The 16,297-nt window shown below is 41.7% G+C and overlaps 2 protein-coding genes across 2 annotated transcripts; both read left to right on the top strand.

Annotated features, from left to right (window-relative positions):
* The first annotated feature begins 107 nt into the window (after positions 1-107).
* gpr17 (G protein-coupled receptor 17) lies at positions 108-4,889 on the top strand. Its single transcript, XM_041041037.1, has 2 exons — positions 108-327; positions 2,831-4,889. The coding sequence occupies exons 1-2, from the start codon at positions 300-302 to the stop codon at positions 3,856-3,858; spliced, it is 1,056 nt and encodes a 351-aa protein (XP_040896971.1). The 5' UTR covers positions 108-299; the 3' UTR covers positions 3,859-4,889.
* Positions 4,890-5,880: 991 nt separating this feature from the next.
* Positions 5,881-15,942, top strand: inpp5d (inositol polyphosphate-5-phosphatase D). The gene is made up of 27 exons (XM_041041033.1): positions 5,881-6,240; positions 6,768-6,831; positions 7,969-8,104; positions 8,211-8,355; positions 8,560-8,700; positions 8,784-8,874; positions 8,954-9,031; positions 9,145-9,222; positions 9,328-9,451; positions 10,052-10,158; positions 10,291-10,393; positions 10,487-10,683; positions 10,761-10,878; positions 10,977-11,073; positions 11,308-11,446; positions 11,764-11,872; positions 12,065-12,153; positions 12,583-12,664; positions 13,332-13,421; positions 13,511-13,621; positions 13,719-13,801; positions 13,886-13,973; positions 14,057-14,203; positions 14,294-14,357; positions 14,446-14,646; positions 14,803-15,251; positions 15,322-15,942. Exons 1-27 carry the CDS (start codon positions 6,101-6,103, stop codon positions 15,360-15,362), a joined length of 3,312 nt encoding a protein of 1,103 aa, XP_040896967.1. The 5' UTR covers positions 5,881-6,100; the 3' UTR covers positions 15,363-15,942.
* The last annotated feature ends 355 nt before the right edge of the window (positions 15,943-16,297 follow it).

The following is a 16,297-nucleotide window of genomic DNA, read 5'->3' on the forward strand; positions in this document are numbered from 1 at the left end:
AAAGGGTGGGGTCAAGGTTCAAACGAAAGGCTCCCATCAGGACTCCCTTTCTGTTATCAAATTTGTTGAGACACAAAAAGAGCTACAGTCTAATTCCCAAGAGCATCTTGAGGCAGAGAAAAGGGGTTATAGGACAGCATTCTTTGCAGCAGGGCAGTTCTTCAGTTCTTCCACGGCTCAGTGGATAAACTCCCAGTCTTCAATTTGCTCCACATACAACTGCTGTGCAACTCTTTGCTCCTGTGCTGATTGTTGTCCACACTGAATTGCTCCTTAAGTAACCAACCTTTTCTTCTGCTATGGCTCTGTCTGATCCCTGGAGCTCGGGTAAGTCTAAAGCTTTCCTTTGATTTTTATACAGAAATCAAAATTTATTTAAGTTTTGACAACTTTGCTAAAAGTCTAATTCCACATGACTGATTCCTTCTGCTGTTTTCATTGTATACACTGTCTTTAAGTGGCACAAAGGGTTGTATATCTTTGATAGAAGAACTATGAAGTACACTGTATAATGGAAAGTAAGTTATTATTCCGTAAAAGTGCCACTTTTGTCATGCAAATCCCCCAAACAGCTCAGCATTTTTACAGACTTTTGTGAAGCTTTCAGCAAAGACAATCTGTCATCTGCTTTTTAAGATTAGAAGGATGAATATCAGGAGATCCTGCATTTAATCCAACAGCTAATTTTCACATTTACTTTATTCTACTTAGGTTTTACTGTGCCAAGTTTTAACAATAGGGGACTGTACACATTACGGCTCAGTTTTGATACAACTGATTTCTGAAAAGGACCAATGCCAGGATGCTCAGCCTCCTCTTTGCCAACACTCTTCACATGTGAACGCCTGCACAGATCTGCTTACCCAGATCATTGTGATGAAGGCATATGTCAGGATCGTCTCTTTTCAGGATTATCCCTCTGGGTTCGGTATTTATGGAAGCTTTTCCATTCAGCTGTGCTGCTCCTGGTTTTTTATCCCTACTGGGACTGCAGCCCTTTTCATTGGGGGACTTGCTTCTTAATGCGCTGAGTCTGAGCCTTGGCTGGGAAATGCCCTCTGTTGTGGGTCTCACAGGATTCAGAGCGCACACACTCACTGAAAAGAGCCACACTGCTACATGTGGCTGGTTCCTAATGGGCCAAAAGTCTGGACAGTGAGCCGGTGAAACGGAGATTTAACCCAGGCAGATAAAGAGAGAACATCCCTTTCCTTTTTTGTTAAGGAGCTGTGTAAAGATTCAGCATTAATCACATCTCACTGTGTGTCGAGCTATCTGCAGAGTATATTCAGGACCCTCCCTCCAGCTATAGAAACATCTGTGAGATGACAAGTTCACCCCTGTCATGTTTTGATATTGTTCTTGGATCCATCACAAAATACCAAAGTGAACATTTGGGAAAAGCTTTTTCTGGAATTCAATCGTTTGAGGCTTTGCCGCTCACACCCTTCCGATGTTTGTGTAGATGTTCGGACTAAAGCAGGAGGAGATATAAAACTAAATATGAAGAGTGAACAGTTGGAGCTTGGAGGGTCGGAGGAGTGGGTGGTCATTTTTTGAGGTGTGTCTAAATAGTTGGAGAGAAGAAATGTGAAATCCTAAGAACAATGTTGGACATGATTTTGATAAATTTCAAACTGCCACAGAGGAAGTGACTCTGATGACTACAGGAATGTGCATTACTTTTTTTTTTTTTCAAAGTCTTTCTCTGGGAGTGTCCACTTTAATGTCTTATGTACTTATAATTTGTAATTGGAAGTATTGAAATTTTTCGAAAATAAGCTCGAAATTCACTTTCTTATCTGGAAATAGTTGAGAATATACCACTCTCATGTTTGTCCATTCCATAGGAATCTACAGCCAGGTGGTGGTTAGCTTAGCTTAGCTTATCACAAAGACTGCAAACAGAGGGGAAAAGCTACATGGCTCTGTCCCAAAATGACAAAATCCACCCGACTGTCACATAACTACACGTGAAACCACAACATGTCATTTTAATGCTAAAGAGTTTGTACAGAAGATATATAATATGCAAATTAGCCCGCTTTAGAGGTGCTGTTAGGCTAAGCTAGTTAAGCTAACCAGCTGCTGCTTCTACCTTCACATTTAGTGTACGAGAGTAGTGTCAATCTTCACATCTAACTATGCAACCTGTTCCTTCAACGCGATAAAACACGACACACATTTCCAGGCTGGCTTAGCTCGATGTTAGCTTTAAGGCTAGCTTCTGACTAACCGTAAGCTAGCATCACAAAGTAGAAAAATGAACTCTCTGAAATGAACTAAGAAATAATTATCTCTCAAGTAGTTTTACACCTTACAGCAGCTAATGGATGTTTATAGCACACTGTTCTCTTGCATGGACATTTTGCACGCTAACCTTGAAAAGCTAATGGTTCATGTAATACCATTCAGCTTTGATTGAACAGTTTTAGTTGACAAATCCCACTGCAGTGTCTCATACAGTGAGAACAGTGAGGATATAATGATTTCAACTTCCTGGACTCCAGAGTGTGTAGCGGACGTCCAGTACTTGTTGAGGTCAGATTTAGGTATTTATCTGCTCAGAGGGCATGTCCACCTTTGCTAGGGACACTGACATCCATTGTTGCCTTGTAAGACTGGCACTGTGACAAACAGTCTCCCTGCATAAGTGTGTGTATGGTCAGGGGCTGGGCTGGTGTGGGCTTCCTGTCACTGGGGGAGTTTGCTGTCAGAATACAAACAATGAGCTATTTTAGAGATCAAAGCACTAGTTTAGAAAAGTTCCAGTTGCACCTGAAAGTTGCTTCTTGGATAAATTTATAACAAGTTTTGTTTGTCTCCTCAGCCACCACATTGGAGTCTACTACAATGGAGCTGCCTCTCCTGCTGTCTAATCAGTCATCAGAGACCTGTGCAGCAGTGGCCACGACAGCTGAGAACACTTTATTTGGATGCTTCTACATCCTGGTTTTTTTCCTGGCGCTGAACGGTAACAGCTTGGCTCTCTGGATCTTCTGTCATCAGCGTGGCACTTCTTCCCCAGCTAACATCTTTTTGATACACCTGGCTGTAGCAGACTTGTCATACGTGATCATCCTCCCGCTGAGGGCCACTTACCACTTCACTGGAGGCCACTGGCCCTTTGGTGAGGTGCCCTGCAGGGTAGTTGGCTTTTTGTTTTATGTCAACATGTATGCAAGCCTGTACTTTTTGGCCTGTGTGGCGGCAGACCGCTACCTGGCTGTGGTTCATGCTGTGAAGTCGCTGAAGGTTCGTCGTGCTCGCTATGCTCACATTATCAGCTTCTCTCTTTGGGCCCTGGTTATTGTCTCCATGGCGCCGTTGCTGGTCACCCACCAGACTGCAGAGGTGGATGGTGTGACAGTGTGTCTGCAGCTGTACAGAGAGAAGGCTTCGCGTAATGCGCTGATCTCGCTGGCTGTAGCCTTCACCCCACCATTCTTCGCCATCCTCTCCTGCTACCTGCTCATCATTCATAGCCTACATCAGGGCTCCAGGTTAGAACCGGCTCTCAAGCTGAGGGCCCTGCGGACCATCAGCTTGGTAATACTCATCTATGTGGTCTGTTTCCTGCCTTATCACGTGAGCAGGGCCACCTTCATTCTGAGGTACAGCCACCCTGATGTGTCCTGCCAGACACGCAGAGGCCTGAGCTTGGCCAATCGTCTCACCTCCTCCCTAACGTGTCTGAATGGTGCTATGGACCCCCTGGTCTACGTGTTTGGGGCCAAGAAGTTTCGCGGGACTCTACTGCAAATGTTTTGCAAAGATAAGGCAGGAGTGTCAGGAGCCACCAGTGGAGAGTTAAAGGGAACACATGAGAGTTCTGTCAGTGCCAAGTCTGAGTTCTGAAGAATTTGAACTCAAACTGGAGCACTGTGTGGACTAAACGATTTTCCAATACAACCAAAATTGGTCTGACTATTGACTGACTACTGCCTCTGCCCGACTGAAGGCTGGGGCTCATTCCACAATATGGTTGATGTGCCGCAGTCGCTGCCCCAGCCTGAATTTAAAGCCCAGTCCCATTGTCCACCCTACACCCAATGGAATGAACCATCACAGACTTGAACTGAAATCATCTGTGTGAATGCAAAGACCAGAGACTTCTGAACACTTGGAGATTAGATAATGTGACATCCCTGAGCCTTTGTGCATCACAGTCTGTGAGGCTGAATGTTGGAACTGGGGCTAAACATTATTCTGCTGAGTCTGCTGGCCACCTGCCGCCATCAACAGTCTTCATCCATCAATAGAAAAGTGTGAATCTAAAAAAGGGCTGAGTTTTTAAACCAGATCCGAGGCAGAAAATTGGACATGCAAAAAAAAAAAATGTAAATATTCAACTTTATATGTGTTTTTCCTGCCAAATGTAGTAAATACTCATTAGTTAGCTTTAAATATAATTTTTTATCTGCAGTGTCTGTCGGTCGGTTGATCCACTGCTTTAGTCCAGATTGAAATATCTCAACAACCATTAGATGGATTGCCATGAAATGACATCCATGACTGGAAGACTCCAGCACCATGTTAATGTTGCTTCTGCTCGACAAATCTTGATTGTACATATATTCTCCATCGTCCTGCTTCCCAACTCTCCTTTGGTATGCATTTATTGTTTTGCCCATGGTACACTGTGATATTGCACTATTGCATGACAAACTATTAATCCCTATTTTACTATGAGTTGGTTTAGCTAACCATTATCTGCAAAAAAAAAGTCTTGTTTGAGGCAGAAAGATATAATTCACACAGATTGGGAAAATCTGAGTTCAAATTTTCTGATTTGAAGTTGTGAACATTAAATCATTAATCACTCTGGAGAGAAAATGTTAAGTCTGAAAAGAAGCTCATAAAATGCTCTGCCAGCTTATATATATATATATATATATATATATATATATATATATATATATATATATATATATATATATATATATATATATATATATAACAATAACTGACTCGCATTTCATTCTCTTATTTCCGCTTTGTATCTATAACATCTGCCTTTCAATCCTGTTATATAAAGAAAATCTACCAGATTTCTGCTGTTGTGTCATAAAAGCAAAAGTATGATTTCATGTCCTCCGTGCATGAGATCATGTGTCTTTTCTTTACTGTCACTGCATATCAGAGACTTTGACATGCTCTCTGTGAAAGTGACAAACCTATTTCAAACGTAGGGACAGAAACCTCTGAGGGCGCAGTGACTTGTCAATGTGTAGTTCTCTTTTCGTACCATGTGACCCATGTTGTGGTTTGTGAGCAGCTTATTTTCCTCCTCATATTTCTGCAACACTTCCTGTCCATCACATGAACATGGCAAGCCATTCTAAGCTTGTATTTCCTGAATGTATATACTTTAGAAAACCCCTGAGCTCTCCTGATTCATATTAGATGGTGTTAAACAGTTAGCAGTCACACTCAGGCTGGGTCCTCTTGGTGAATATGAGTGCTTGTTTCATTCTGTTAAAGGACAGACGTGAGCTGTAAAACAGCCTCTGGGAACCAAATGAGGATTCTTATACTTTGAATTTACTTACAAGCAAATTTATCAGTTAATTCTTTGACTATAACAAGTAAAAACATCACATTTGCCTTTTGTGGTTACTTCCCCTTTTTTTTTTTTTTTTTTTTTTTTTTACTTCTTTCAACTTTAGTTTTTACAAATGACTTCACTTTTTTCTAGACGGGTGACAGCAAACAAGTGCACACAAACTAAAGGGCTAGTTATGTTGGTTAATTATTTGAGTAACATGGTAACAATTTTTACTCAGGAAGCAAAAGTCTATTTAAAGTGTATTTCCATTTACAGCTCTGTAGATCTGTCATAAAGCAAGCAGAGTGGAGGCACCAGGGCCCTCCTCTCTCACTTCTCAAATGAGGAAGTTCAGAGCTGAGTTAGCAGCAGCTTCCTTTTACAGCTTTTGGAGGCAGAGGATGAACAAGTGAAAGAAAAGACTTAGAAGTCACGCACCAGGAAAAGATGAAAATTGCCAGAGTGAAAAACTGAGTCTACTTTGGTTTGCTAGAATATTTTTTGAGAGCAGATGCGAAACTATTGAGCTCAGGTTCTGGGGTGAGAAACAGGATGCAAAGTTATCAACCTTGGTACCATGGCAATATAACTCGATCCAAAGCCGAGGATCTTCTATCCAAAGCTGCAAGAGATGGAAGCTTCCTTATCCGGGACAGTGAGTCCGTTCAGGGGGCTTATGCCCTCTGTGTTTTGTAAGTAGACTTTGCTTATTTCTAACTATGGCGCTGACAGTTTAGTTTGGTACAGAGTGGATACTGATTCTTGTTCCTTGTTCATGAAACCTTCATAACATGAAATATGAGCTACGTGAGATCCTAACTAAAGAAAGGAAAACTGACAGGACATTGTACTGTATGTTTCTGACATTAGGTTTATGGTAAAGCTGCTGTAAACATCAGAATTCAGACATATTTAATATAACATGATTAAATGTTAAAGTTCCTCCTGCTGTGTTACACTGTATAATACATTTTTTGCACACATGCTCTGTAACACAAGACTAGTTCCCCTTTATTTGCAAACTGCGCTGCCACAAAGCAACAGTCTGCCCTTAGCAATTTGTATTCTTTTTCATGGGGCAACCTACATTTAAAATGCTATGCAAACTGTTCTGAAAGCAGATTCAATACACTGAATACACCAGCCAGCATGTTTCTGTACCCAGCAGTCATGTCATTTTCCACTGACACACATTTGCATATTATTTTTTCAACCACAGATACCAGAACTGTGTGTACACATACAGAATCCTGCCAAATGAGGATAAAAAGCTCTCTGTCCAGGTGGGTTGACAGTTTGAAAAGTCACCATTACTCTGATCCAAAGTCAGATGAGTTATAATGGTTGTTTAATTGTTGGTGTCAAGCATTTTACACCATAACTGAAGATAAAGGGCTGTTTCTCTTCTAATATTAAGAATAAATGCCAGTACACAGACATTTTCACTGCTGCTGCTGCACCTGTTTGTCTGTAACCTCATTTAAGAAGTGCAGTATACATTCAGACAAATGTTGGTCCTAACTGATCATCGGCTTGTGGTAACATTTTTAGCTGTGCTAGCAACATGGTTTCAGAGTTGGTAACATTAACCAGTCGATGAGTCGACGACTGTGGTCCAGACCGTAACAACTCAACAACTATTACACGGATTGACATGACATTTTGTACAGATGTTCAGGTTCCCCAGAGGATGAATGGTGAGCCCCTGATTTCCTCTAGTGCCACCAGCAGGTTCACATTTCTGGCTTTTAGTGAAATATCCTGCCAACTCCCTACCCTGGGCCTGTGAGCTATTATCGATGGATGTATTTGGGTTTTATCAGTATGGAATTAAACAGAGACAAACTGCAGCCATATGGGAGCAAGTGCATATAACATAAAAAAAAGATGGGACCTAAATTTTCTGTGACCAAATTTTAATGATAGGATTTCTGGTTTGAGGATGGATAGGCACGTAAACAATCATGTCCAACAACTGCACAACGATGGGACCTAAAAGAGAACCTTGGTAATACCAGTGCTTGAACTGGACCAGTACTCACCACTATGGAGTTCCTGCAGTTTTGGTGATTGATTTTGGTCCAACTGAAAACTGGTACTTATAGTCAGCACTATAACCTTTTAAAGAACGTCGATACTCATAATATAATTATATAAGTGATATATAAGATACAAGTGTAGGCCCATTTCCTTCTCAAACAAGCTGCTTGAATAGGCAGAAATGTGCAGCTGTGTGAGGTACAGTATGTTGTGCTGATGGTAACATTTAGGTGAATGTTTGGGGAATGATATATCCTTATGAATGACGTAAACAAAATGAAGAGTTACACAGCTGCTTAAGGAACTCAGCTGATGACATTTAACTTAAACTTACTTTTGTGCCAAATGAGACATCAGAAAATCTGTGATTTGCTCTTTAGGCATCTGAGGGGGTTCCCATCAGGTTCTTCACTATACTGTCTCAGCTGGTGGAGGCATACTACAGTCCCAACATGGGTCTGGTCACACACCTGCAGTACTCCATCCAGAGGGAGGAGGAGGTGGACGAGGAACCAGGTCAAACACCCTCACTTCATCTGCATAGTGGCTATAATCTAAAACAAAGTATGTGCCTGTCGTAGCTGTAAACATTCCTAAACATCTTGAATGTCTTGTGCTGCAGAATCCAACAATATTCCACCACAGCTTCCACCCAGGAACTTCACAGGAAACGAAGTGAAAGACAGTGACTCCAAGTCTTCCGAACAGGCCTGCAGATCTTTATCAGACACCTACCTGATGAGACTGCAGCATATGGACCTGTCCACGTATGGTCACATTTGCAAAAATTGTATAGCAAGTTGTAACTGCGCACAGCCAGATGATTCATCATGCAAAATTATGCACTGTCACTATACAATGTACAGTGCGATAGTTCCTATGATTACGGGCAGTGATCTGACACAGTGATGTGCTTGGCTGATATTTGAAATGTGAGGTGTTCAAGGTGCTCAAATGTTACGTATTTCCAGAATACCTGAGGAGCATCAAATGGCCATCCAAGAATACTTCAGAACCTCAGTTTGCTTGGATGCTGAACAGGTACAGAACGGTAACCCCAACCTCCCTGGACTTAAGAAGCTAACAATGTCAATCTGCAAGACTCTAAACAGGTAGAGTTACCAGTCAACAGAATTATGTATTATATAATGTATTGGGCTGATTTAACCTTGCTCTGATCTTTTCTGTGAGGCAGTGAAATTTCCCACATTCTGCCAGCTCTGGAGGCCTTACACAAAGCGCTGGACCAACAGCTCTCCCCAGGGATTGGCCAATATCCAAAACACGTGGGTAGCACGCTTGATCCTTTGCCCAAGTATCAACACACACAACAAGTCCTTAACATCAGGTTTTCTTTGTTTTCAGATTTCTGCTGATTCAGGTCAATCTGTGACCTTTAGGCTTGAGCAACTGACAAAACTGCTCTACTCGATAGAAGATAAGGTAAAGTACAGTGGCTCATTTTACTGATTCACCATGAATAATCTTGGTTTTTGGCGTATCAACAGATTATGTTAAGGATGACAAACCTCTTCTATATTTCTTTTTTTTTCCAGGCTAAAGGTTCTGTGTTTGAGTCTGTTGGATATGATGGAAGTCACAGGAAATCTCTCATTCCGATTGTTACATTTGAGGTGCTTCTCTAAACTAGTTATGGTTTTACACTGCAGGAAAACAAAATGAGATCAGATGTCTGGACATCTGCGGTTTATTTGATTTGTTTCCTCTTTCACCCTCAGGTCAAGCAAGAATCTCTTGGTATTTCCACAAAGATGGTCCTGAAAGTGGATGTCGAAAGTGGGAAACTCTACTTCAAGAAGTCAAAAGATGGACCTGAAGACAAATATTATGTGCACAATAAAAGTAAGAAGTCTATAAATTCATTCCTTTGTATTTTTAGCTTAGCTAGCAGATTGGATCAGTCAGCTGGTCCACCTCTTTGGCACAGTCCGAAATATTGCAATCATTTTTTTTTTACATTCATGATCCTCACAATGAATCCTGCTGACTGTGGTAATCCTCCAACTTCTCCTCTTGCTCCACCATGAGATTCACATTTGTGGCTTTTAACAGAATGTCTTGAAATTTGTAAGAACATTGGTGACCCCTGATTTCTCTCGGTAGCTCCGTCATCAGATCAGATTAACGTTTCAGTTTGTAAAATACTTTTATTTGTGACCAATTACCTGAAATTCTGAAGACATTCCCATCAGCCTCAGCTGCACTAGTCTGCTAACATGCTAAACCGACATGGTAAACATTTTACCAGCTACAAGTCGGTATGTTTTAGCCACTGTGAGCATGTTAGCATGGCAGCTGTAGCATTTAGCTCTAAGCACCGCTGAGCCTAATTGCAGCCTGACAGAGCTGCTGCCATGGCTGCAGACACCAGGTGGTGTCTCACAGCTGCTGTAAACCATAAACACTGTTCGTTTTAATGAAAGCACTGTGATTATTTTTCAGTTCTGCAGTTGGTGAAATCTCAGAAAATGCACTCCAAGCTTGTCATCGTGGTGGAGACAGAGAAAGAGAAGATTTCACGTAAAGAGTTTGTGTTCGATGACACAAAGGTAACAGACTTCTGGCAACTGTGGGTTCAACAGTGAGCCAACTGCCCATAGAAAAACAATCTGATTTTATGTAATTCATGAGGTACGACTGAAAGTGTTTGCTATCAGTTTTTTTGTCATGTTTCTCACCAGAAAAGGGAGGGATTTTGCCAACTACTTCAACAAATGAAGAACAAACACTCTGAAAAGCCTGAACCAGACATGATCACAGTGTTCGTTGGCACCTGGAACATGGGTAAGAATGTTAAGACCTTGAATGTTTGAATAATTTTGATTTTATGACTAACAAAGTAACGTGACAGTAAGAGACTTTGCCCTGAACCTGCAGGCAACGCCAATCCCCCCCACAACATCCAGTCCTGGTTTCAGTGCAAGGGCCAAGGGAAGACACGAGACGACACGGCAGATCACATCCCGCATGATTTTTATGTTATTGGGACTCAGGAGGATCCTTTGGGTGAAAGGGAGTGGGCAGACACAGTGAAAGGAGTCCTGAGGCACATCACTAACATCAGCTTTAAACAGGTGAGTGAGTGTGACAAAGAACCGACAGAATGCCAGGGCAGAGCGGTAGTGCGTAACATACATTTCCTAACATCCAGGTGGCGATTCACACTCTGTGGAACATTCGGATTATGGTCTTGGTCAAGCCTGAACACGAAAACAGGATCTCCCATGTTTTCTCTGACAGTGTGAAGACGGGGATCGCCAACACTCTGGGTAAGCAGTTCCACTTCTCCACAAGCCATTTAATGACGTGTTGTGAAAGTTTGTTGAACAATTACCCATCAGTACTCACTGTAATGTTCGTTTGGTAGGAAACAAGGGAGCGGTAGGAGTGTCCTTCATGTTCAATGGAACATCTTTTGGCTTTGTCAACAGTCACCTGACCTCTGGAAGTGAGAAGAAGCTCAGGTCAGCAGAAGATGACACAAGAACAACAAGATTCATTTCACCGCTGTAACCTCAGCTATATGTGTGTTAGTTCTGTGGGGGGAGGGGGGTGTACATAGAATTGCATGTGTTTTTTACCATTATTATAGAAAACATGATCAATTCCATCCACAATGAGTTATTTGTTAGACTGATGTAAATGCTGGAAATAGGCTTCACATGATGCTTTTGCTAAATTTTTTGCTGTATTTGCAGACGCAATCAAAACTACACCAACATCCTGCGATTTCTGAATCTGGGAGATAAGAAGCTCAATCCATTCGACATTACAAATCGGTTCACCCACCTCTTCTGGCTTGGTGATTTGAACTACCGTGTTGAATACCCACCTGCAGTATGTTGTAATGAATTTATACTGTACAGAAATGATGCAAAAACAAATGTAATATATTGTATGTGCTTGGAACCAAATGATCTGGTGATATAACATTTTTTTTCTAATAATGACATGCAGATTCACAAATATATGATCTGTGTTTTATGTACATTTTATGAAATTTACCATCGTAACCTTTAGCTCAGAAATCAGAGACCGGGTGCGCTGTACCTCAGTGACAGAAAAGGGCATGCTGGTTGTCAGGTGGCTAAGCTCTCAGTAGCTAAAAACTTTTAGGCAGGAAAAGTCACTACTCGCACTGTTTCCCTTCACAGGAAGCTGAGAACATTGTGACAAAGATCAAACAGCAGCAGTACCAGGAACTCCTCGGTAGAGACCAGCTCAACACGGAGAGAAAGGATGGAAAGGTCTTCTTGCATTTTGGTGAGCCTTGACCACATTTAGAAAACCCCTCAGCAAACTACCCAATGTAGACACACTGTACAGCAGGTTAGATTATACTGAATGTGACCTACATTGACTAAAACAACTTTGTGGACGTTCTGTGCATTTATTAACTGTCAGGATACGTCATAATATTAAAAACAAATGTCCTGTTAATTTTTTTGATTGTAGATGAGGAGGAAATCACGTTTGCACCCACCTATCGCTTTGAAAGAGACACACGAGAGAAGTATGCCTACACAAAGGCCAAAGCCACGGGGGTAAGCTTATGTTTAGTCAGATGTCTTTTCCCTGTATGGACCCTGTCATGTCTCATAGTACAGAAACAGTAACAGTGCTTTTTGCTTTAAGCCATCTAGGTCATAAAGTTCATGTAAAGATATGTTGTGGTTCATAGACAATTTAAGATACAACTCATCTACAGGCATTGGGATCAAATTAACAAATTCCCCCATTAAGACACAAAGAGCCTCGAGGATTTTGATCTCCATGATCTCACATCCACTGTTAGTCAGAGAGTCATCAGATATCACAAACAGCAATCTCAAAAATAAATCACGGATCAGGGGTCAGCAGACAACTCAGCAAACAGCTTTGTAAACCTTAAACTGGTTTTCAGTCCTGTTATATTCTGAAATCTGTTATATACTTTATTTATGTGTGTGTGTGTGACAAAACTAACTCTCCAGACAAAATACAATTTACCCTCGTGGTGTGATCGTGTCCTGCGGAAGTCGTACCCTCTGGTTCATGTTGTCTGCCAAGCATATGGTGAGTAACTCAGCATGAACTGTTTCTGGTAGTGATTTATTTTACAGACCCATCATTTCAGAATAATTTCCCAGGAAAAGTTTGAGAAAAAATAGTGTGATTTGGCATTATTTAGAGTGAAAGTAGAGAGAGTGTTGCAATATCATACTTCCGTGTAATTAATTCCAGTTAACTGTATTTTAGCATGTGAGCTAAACATGCAGATTTTAGCTTATTGCAGATGTGCATTAGTGTGTTTACTGGAGAGTAAGTACATGTTTGTTCACCAGAGAGAAAAAAAACATTTTTCCACTGTAAAATGAAAGAAAAGAGAAGTGGGAGCTGGAGATGTAATCATTAATATCCCACTGTATGAAGAATTCAACTGGAAATTAAGAAGGTATTCTAGACCCTCACTGGACCCACTGTATTACACTATAGGAGTGATCCCTACATATTCTTTAATTGGTGTTGGATCTCACTCTGTGTGAATGAACATGATGCATTGACTGTTCCTGACAAAGTAGTTGTTTATAATTCAAACATGCATTTGTATAAATTAACATTGTGCTCAAAAAATTATTTGGAAAATATGGACCTATAGAATAAAGTATAACAACATTTTTAAAAAATATTTTAATGACATTTTATGAGACAAACACAACTGAATGAACTTTTCACCTTGCAGGTTGCACTAATGACATCATGACAAGTGACCACTCACCAGTATTTGCCTCATTTGAAGTTGGAGTAGCCTCACAGTTTGTCTCCAAGCAGGGTATGATCACCAGCTACACCTCACTGCAGCTGAGCTTATGTTCCTTGCTGTGGAACTGTAGTATGATGTGAAGTGTTTTCATTTTTCAGATCCAAACAGTGCACCCCAGGGTGGGATACAAATCATGAACTGCAGGGCCACACTGAGGACAAAATCAAAGACCAAGTTCTTCATTGAATATCATTCCAGCTGCTTGGAGAGTATGTTTCACACTTTTGAATGGCCTCAACTTTCTGAATTCCCTTGGTTTTTGCTTCTAAATAGGCAAAGATGATCAAAATAAATATTTCTCTACAGAAACTGTGAAGACTTCAGAGGGAGAGAACACAGAGGACTCTACAGATGGATCCATAAACGTTTCGTTTGGCAACCAAATCGAGGTAAAGTGCAGTTTTTTTGGTGATCAGTTTGTCTTTACGCAGCATCGGACAATCGTCATTCATTTTCCTCTCCATCTATTCAAGCTCACCCCCATCATCTCTGACCCTGAGTACCTGTTGGACCAGCACATACTCATCTCTGTGAAGTCGACAGACTGTGACGAGTCATACGGTAATGAACTCAGATGCAGTGTGTAGTACAAGCTGCGCTGAGCTGAGCAGTGCTGACAGTTTACTGATGTGTTATTTCGAAAGGTGAGGGCTGTGTTGCACTGCGAGCTGCAGAGTTCTGCCAAACAGAGTTTCATGTCACACTGACTCACCATGGAGAGAACACAGGCACCTTGACCGGTAACATCCAGTTACACACCTCTGAGGGCAAACCCACGGAGAAGCTATACGGTGCGTCTGGGAATCAGCTCAGGACTTGCTTATTAAATGTGTTCAGCTTCAGTTCTTGTAGTATCAATTCCTGTTTTACTCTGATTTCAGATTTCATCAAAGTTGAAAGGGATGACCCTGTCACCTCAAAATACAAAGGCGGTGACCTCAACAAGTGAGACTTTTTTTTTCACTTGCGGTTACTTCAGAATATCTCAAACGTGACTTCATGCTGTCATATTTTCTGCCTGCTTTGTTGACAGGTCTTCAGTCACCCAAGCACATGATATTTCTAACCCCAGTTACATGGGAGTGTCCTTCAGAAGTGGGAATGTGATAGATAAAGGCTGGAGTTACAGCATGCCTCCAAAAAATCTTCCTATTGCTGGGCAAGGGAGTAAAGACTCCAAGAAGAGTGGCTTTGATGTGAACACACACAGTCCCACAACAAAACCTGGTCCCATGTAAGTGTTTCTGGTGCAAAGTGACTTCTGTTGCAGTTTCATTGAGCCTCTCAGTGCTCAGGAAAACACATAAAATAACAAACAAATAACAAAATTAGAGGCCGACATGATTCAGAAAGTGCAGCTGAATCTCTAACATGATCCTTTGTCTCGCAGAGGTGAGAATGAGAAGGTGTCAGAGATGTTTGACAACCCACTGTACGGTTCAATGGGAAAATCCCATGCTTGGGGCAAGGACCAAGACCTCCCGCAGAAAGACCACCTCACACCCCCGGACCCGATGTTTGTACCCTCCAAACCAGCAGATGGAGAACCTGACCGCCCACCAGTGCCCACCCCACGCAACCGCTCCTTCACCTGCTCTGAAACCAAACCTCAGCCTCCAACCTCCAGCGTCACGCATCCCTCAGCTCACAAGAAACCAGTGGTGCCCTCACGCTCGGAAGGTGGGGCGGCACCCAACCGACCTCGCTTACCTGCTAAGTCCCGACCAGGCGTGCCGGAGGTTCATGTCCCTAAATCCAGAGACTACAGAGACAACTCTGAACTCCCCAGCAAACTCAGACCACCGGCAAGACCTGGCCCGTCACAGCCTCTCAAAGACAGTAAGGAAAACTCTTTGCCTTAAATTTCCTGAGAAATGTTCAAATGATGAAAAAACTCTGTCTTTTTTAGCACATCCTGAAGTTCCAAAGATGGGCCGTTCAGTGAAGTGAGATCAGGCTACAGCGCCGGTCCGCACCGGTTCAACTTCCTGCCTTGCATTGTGGACACAGTCTTCAGCCAGTCACTGCCCTTGCTGTGTGTGTGTGTGTGTGTGTGTGTGTGTGTGTGTGTATGTGTGTGTGTGTGTGTGTCTGTCACTGATGAGTGACTATTCGTTTGTAGACACTCTGGGAAATATTTGGGAAATTTATATTTTCTTTCTTGCTGAGAGTAAGATGAGACTGATTGATTGCAGCCTCGTGCCCGCTCTCTCCACTCTTTATGCTTAAGCTAAGCTAACAGGCTGTTGGCTCTGGTATCCTTATTAAGATGGAAAGTAAACCTACTTCCCAAAGTGTGGAACTGTTCCTTTAAAATTGCATAAACGTTAGAGACTATTTTCAGATTTCATTTCTGCTGTGCTCACATCACGGCATGGTTTAAATTAAATAATCCTGTTACATTTCATGTAGTTTTACACTATCCAGCAGCTAACGGTTGTTTACCACACAGTATTATCTTGCACAGACATTGATATGTTTGCTTTGATGTGTAATAAATGCTCCAATAAAATTGAATGTTTAAGCTTAATGAGACTTTCTTGGTTTTTGTTTCACAGCCTCATATCAGAACCATTGCTCGTCCGACCGGATGGAAACGGTCTGGTACTTTAACATTGCTATCATTTGCTCCCATCTGCTGTTGCTGGGAGGAACTGCATGCAGAGTGTGGATATCATCTCCTATCCAAGCCAGGAAAATATTTCAGTCATTAAAGACATTTTACTTGATGGCACTGAAAAAAAAGAAAGAGTAATCACCTGATGTTTCTTATTTTATTTGGACCAGTCAGAAACGGGTCAGGCTGAGCTGCACTTTTTTTCTTGAATATTAATGAACGATTTCTGGTGTACACTCTATTCCACGAAGAACTGAGCACATTACGG

This window comes from Toxotes jaculatrix, chromosome 6 (genome assembly GCF_017976425.1).
Source record: "Toxotes jaculatrix isolate fToxJac2 chromosome 6, fToxJac2.pri, whole genome shotgun sequence".
Taxonomy (NCBI): Eukaryota; Metazoa; Chordata; class Actinopteri; family Toxotidae; genus Toxotes; species Toxotes jaculatrix.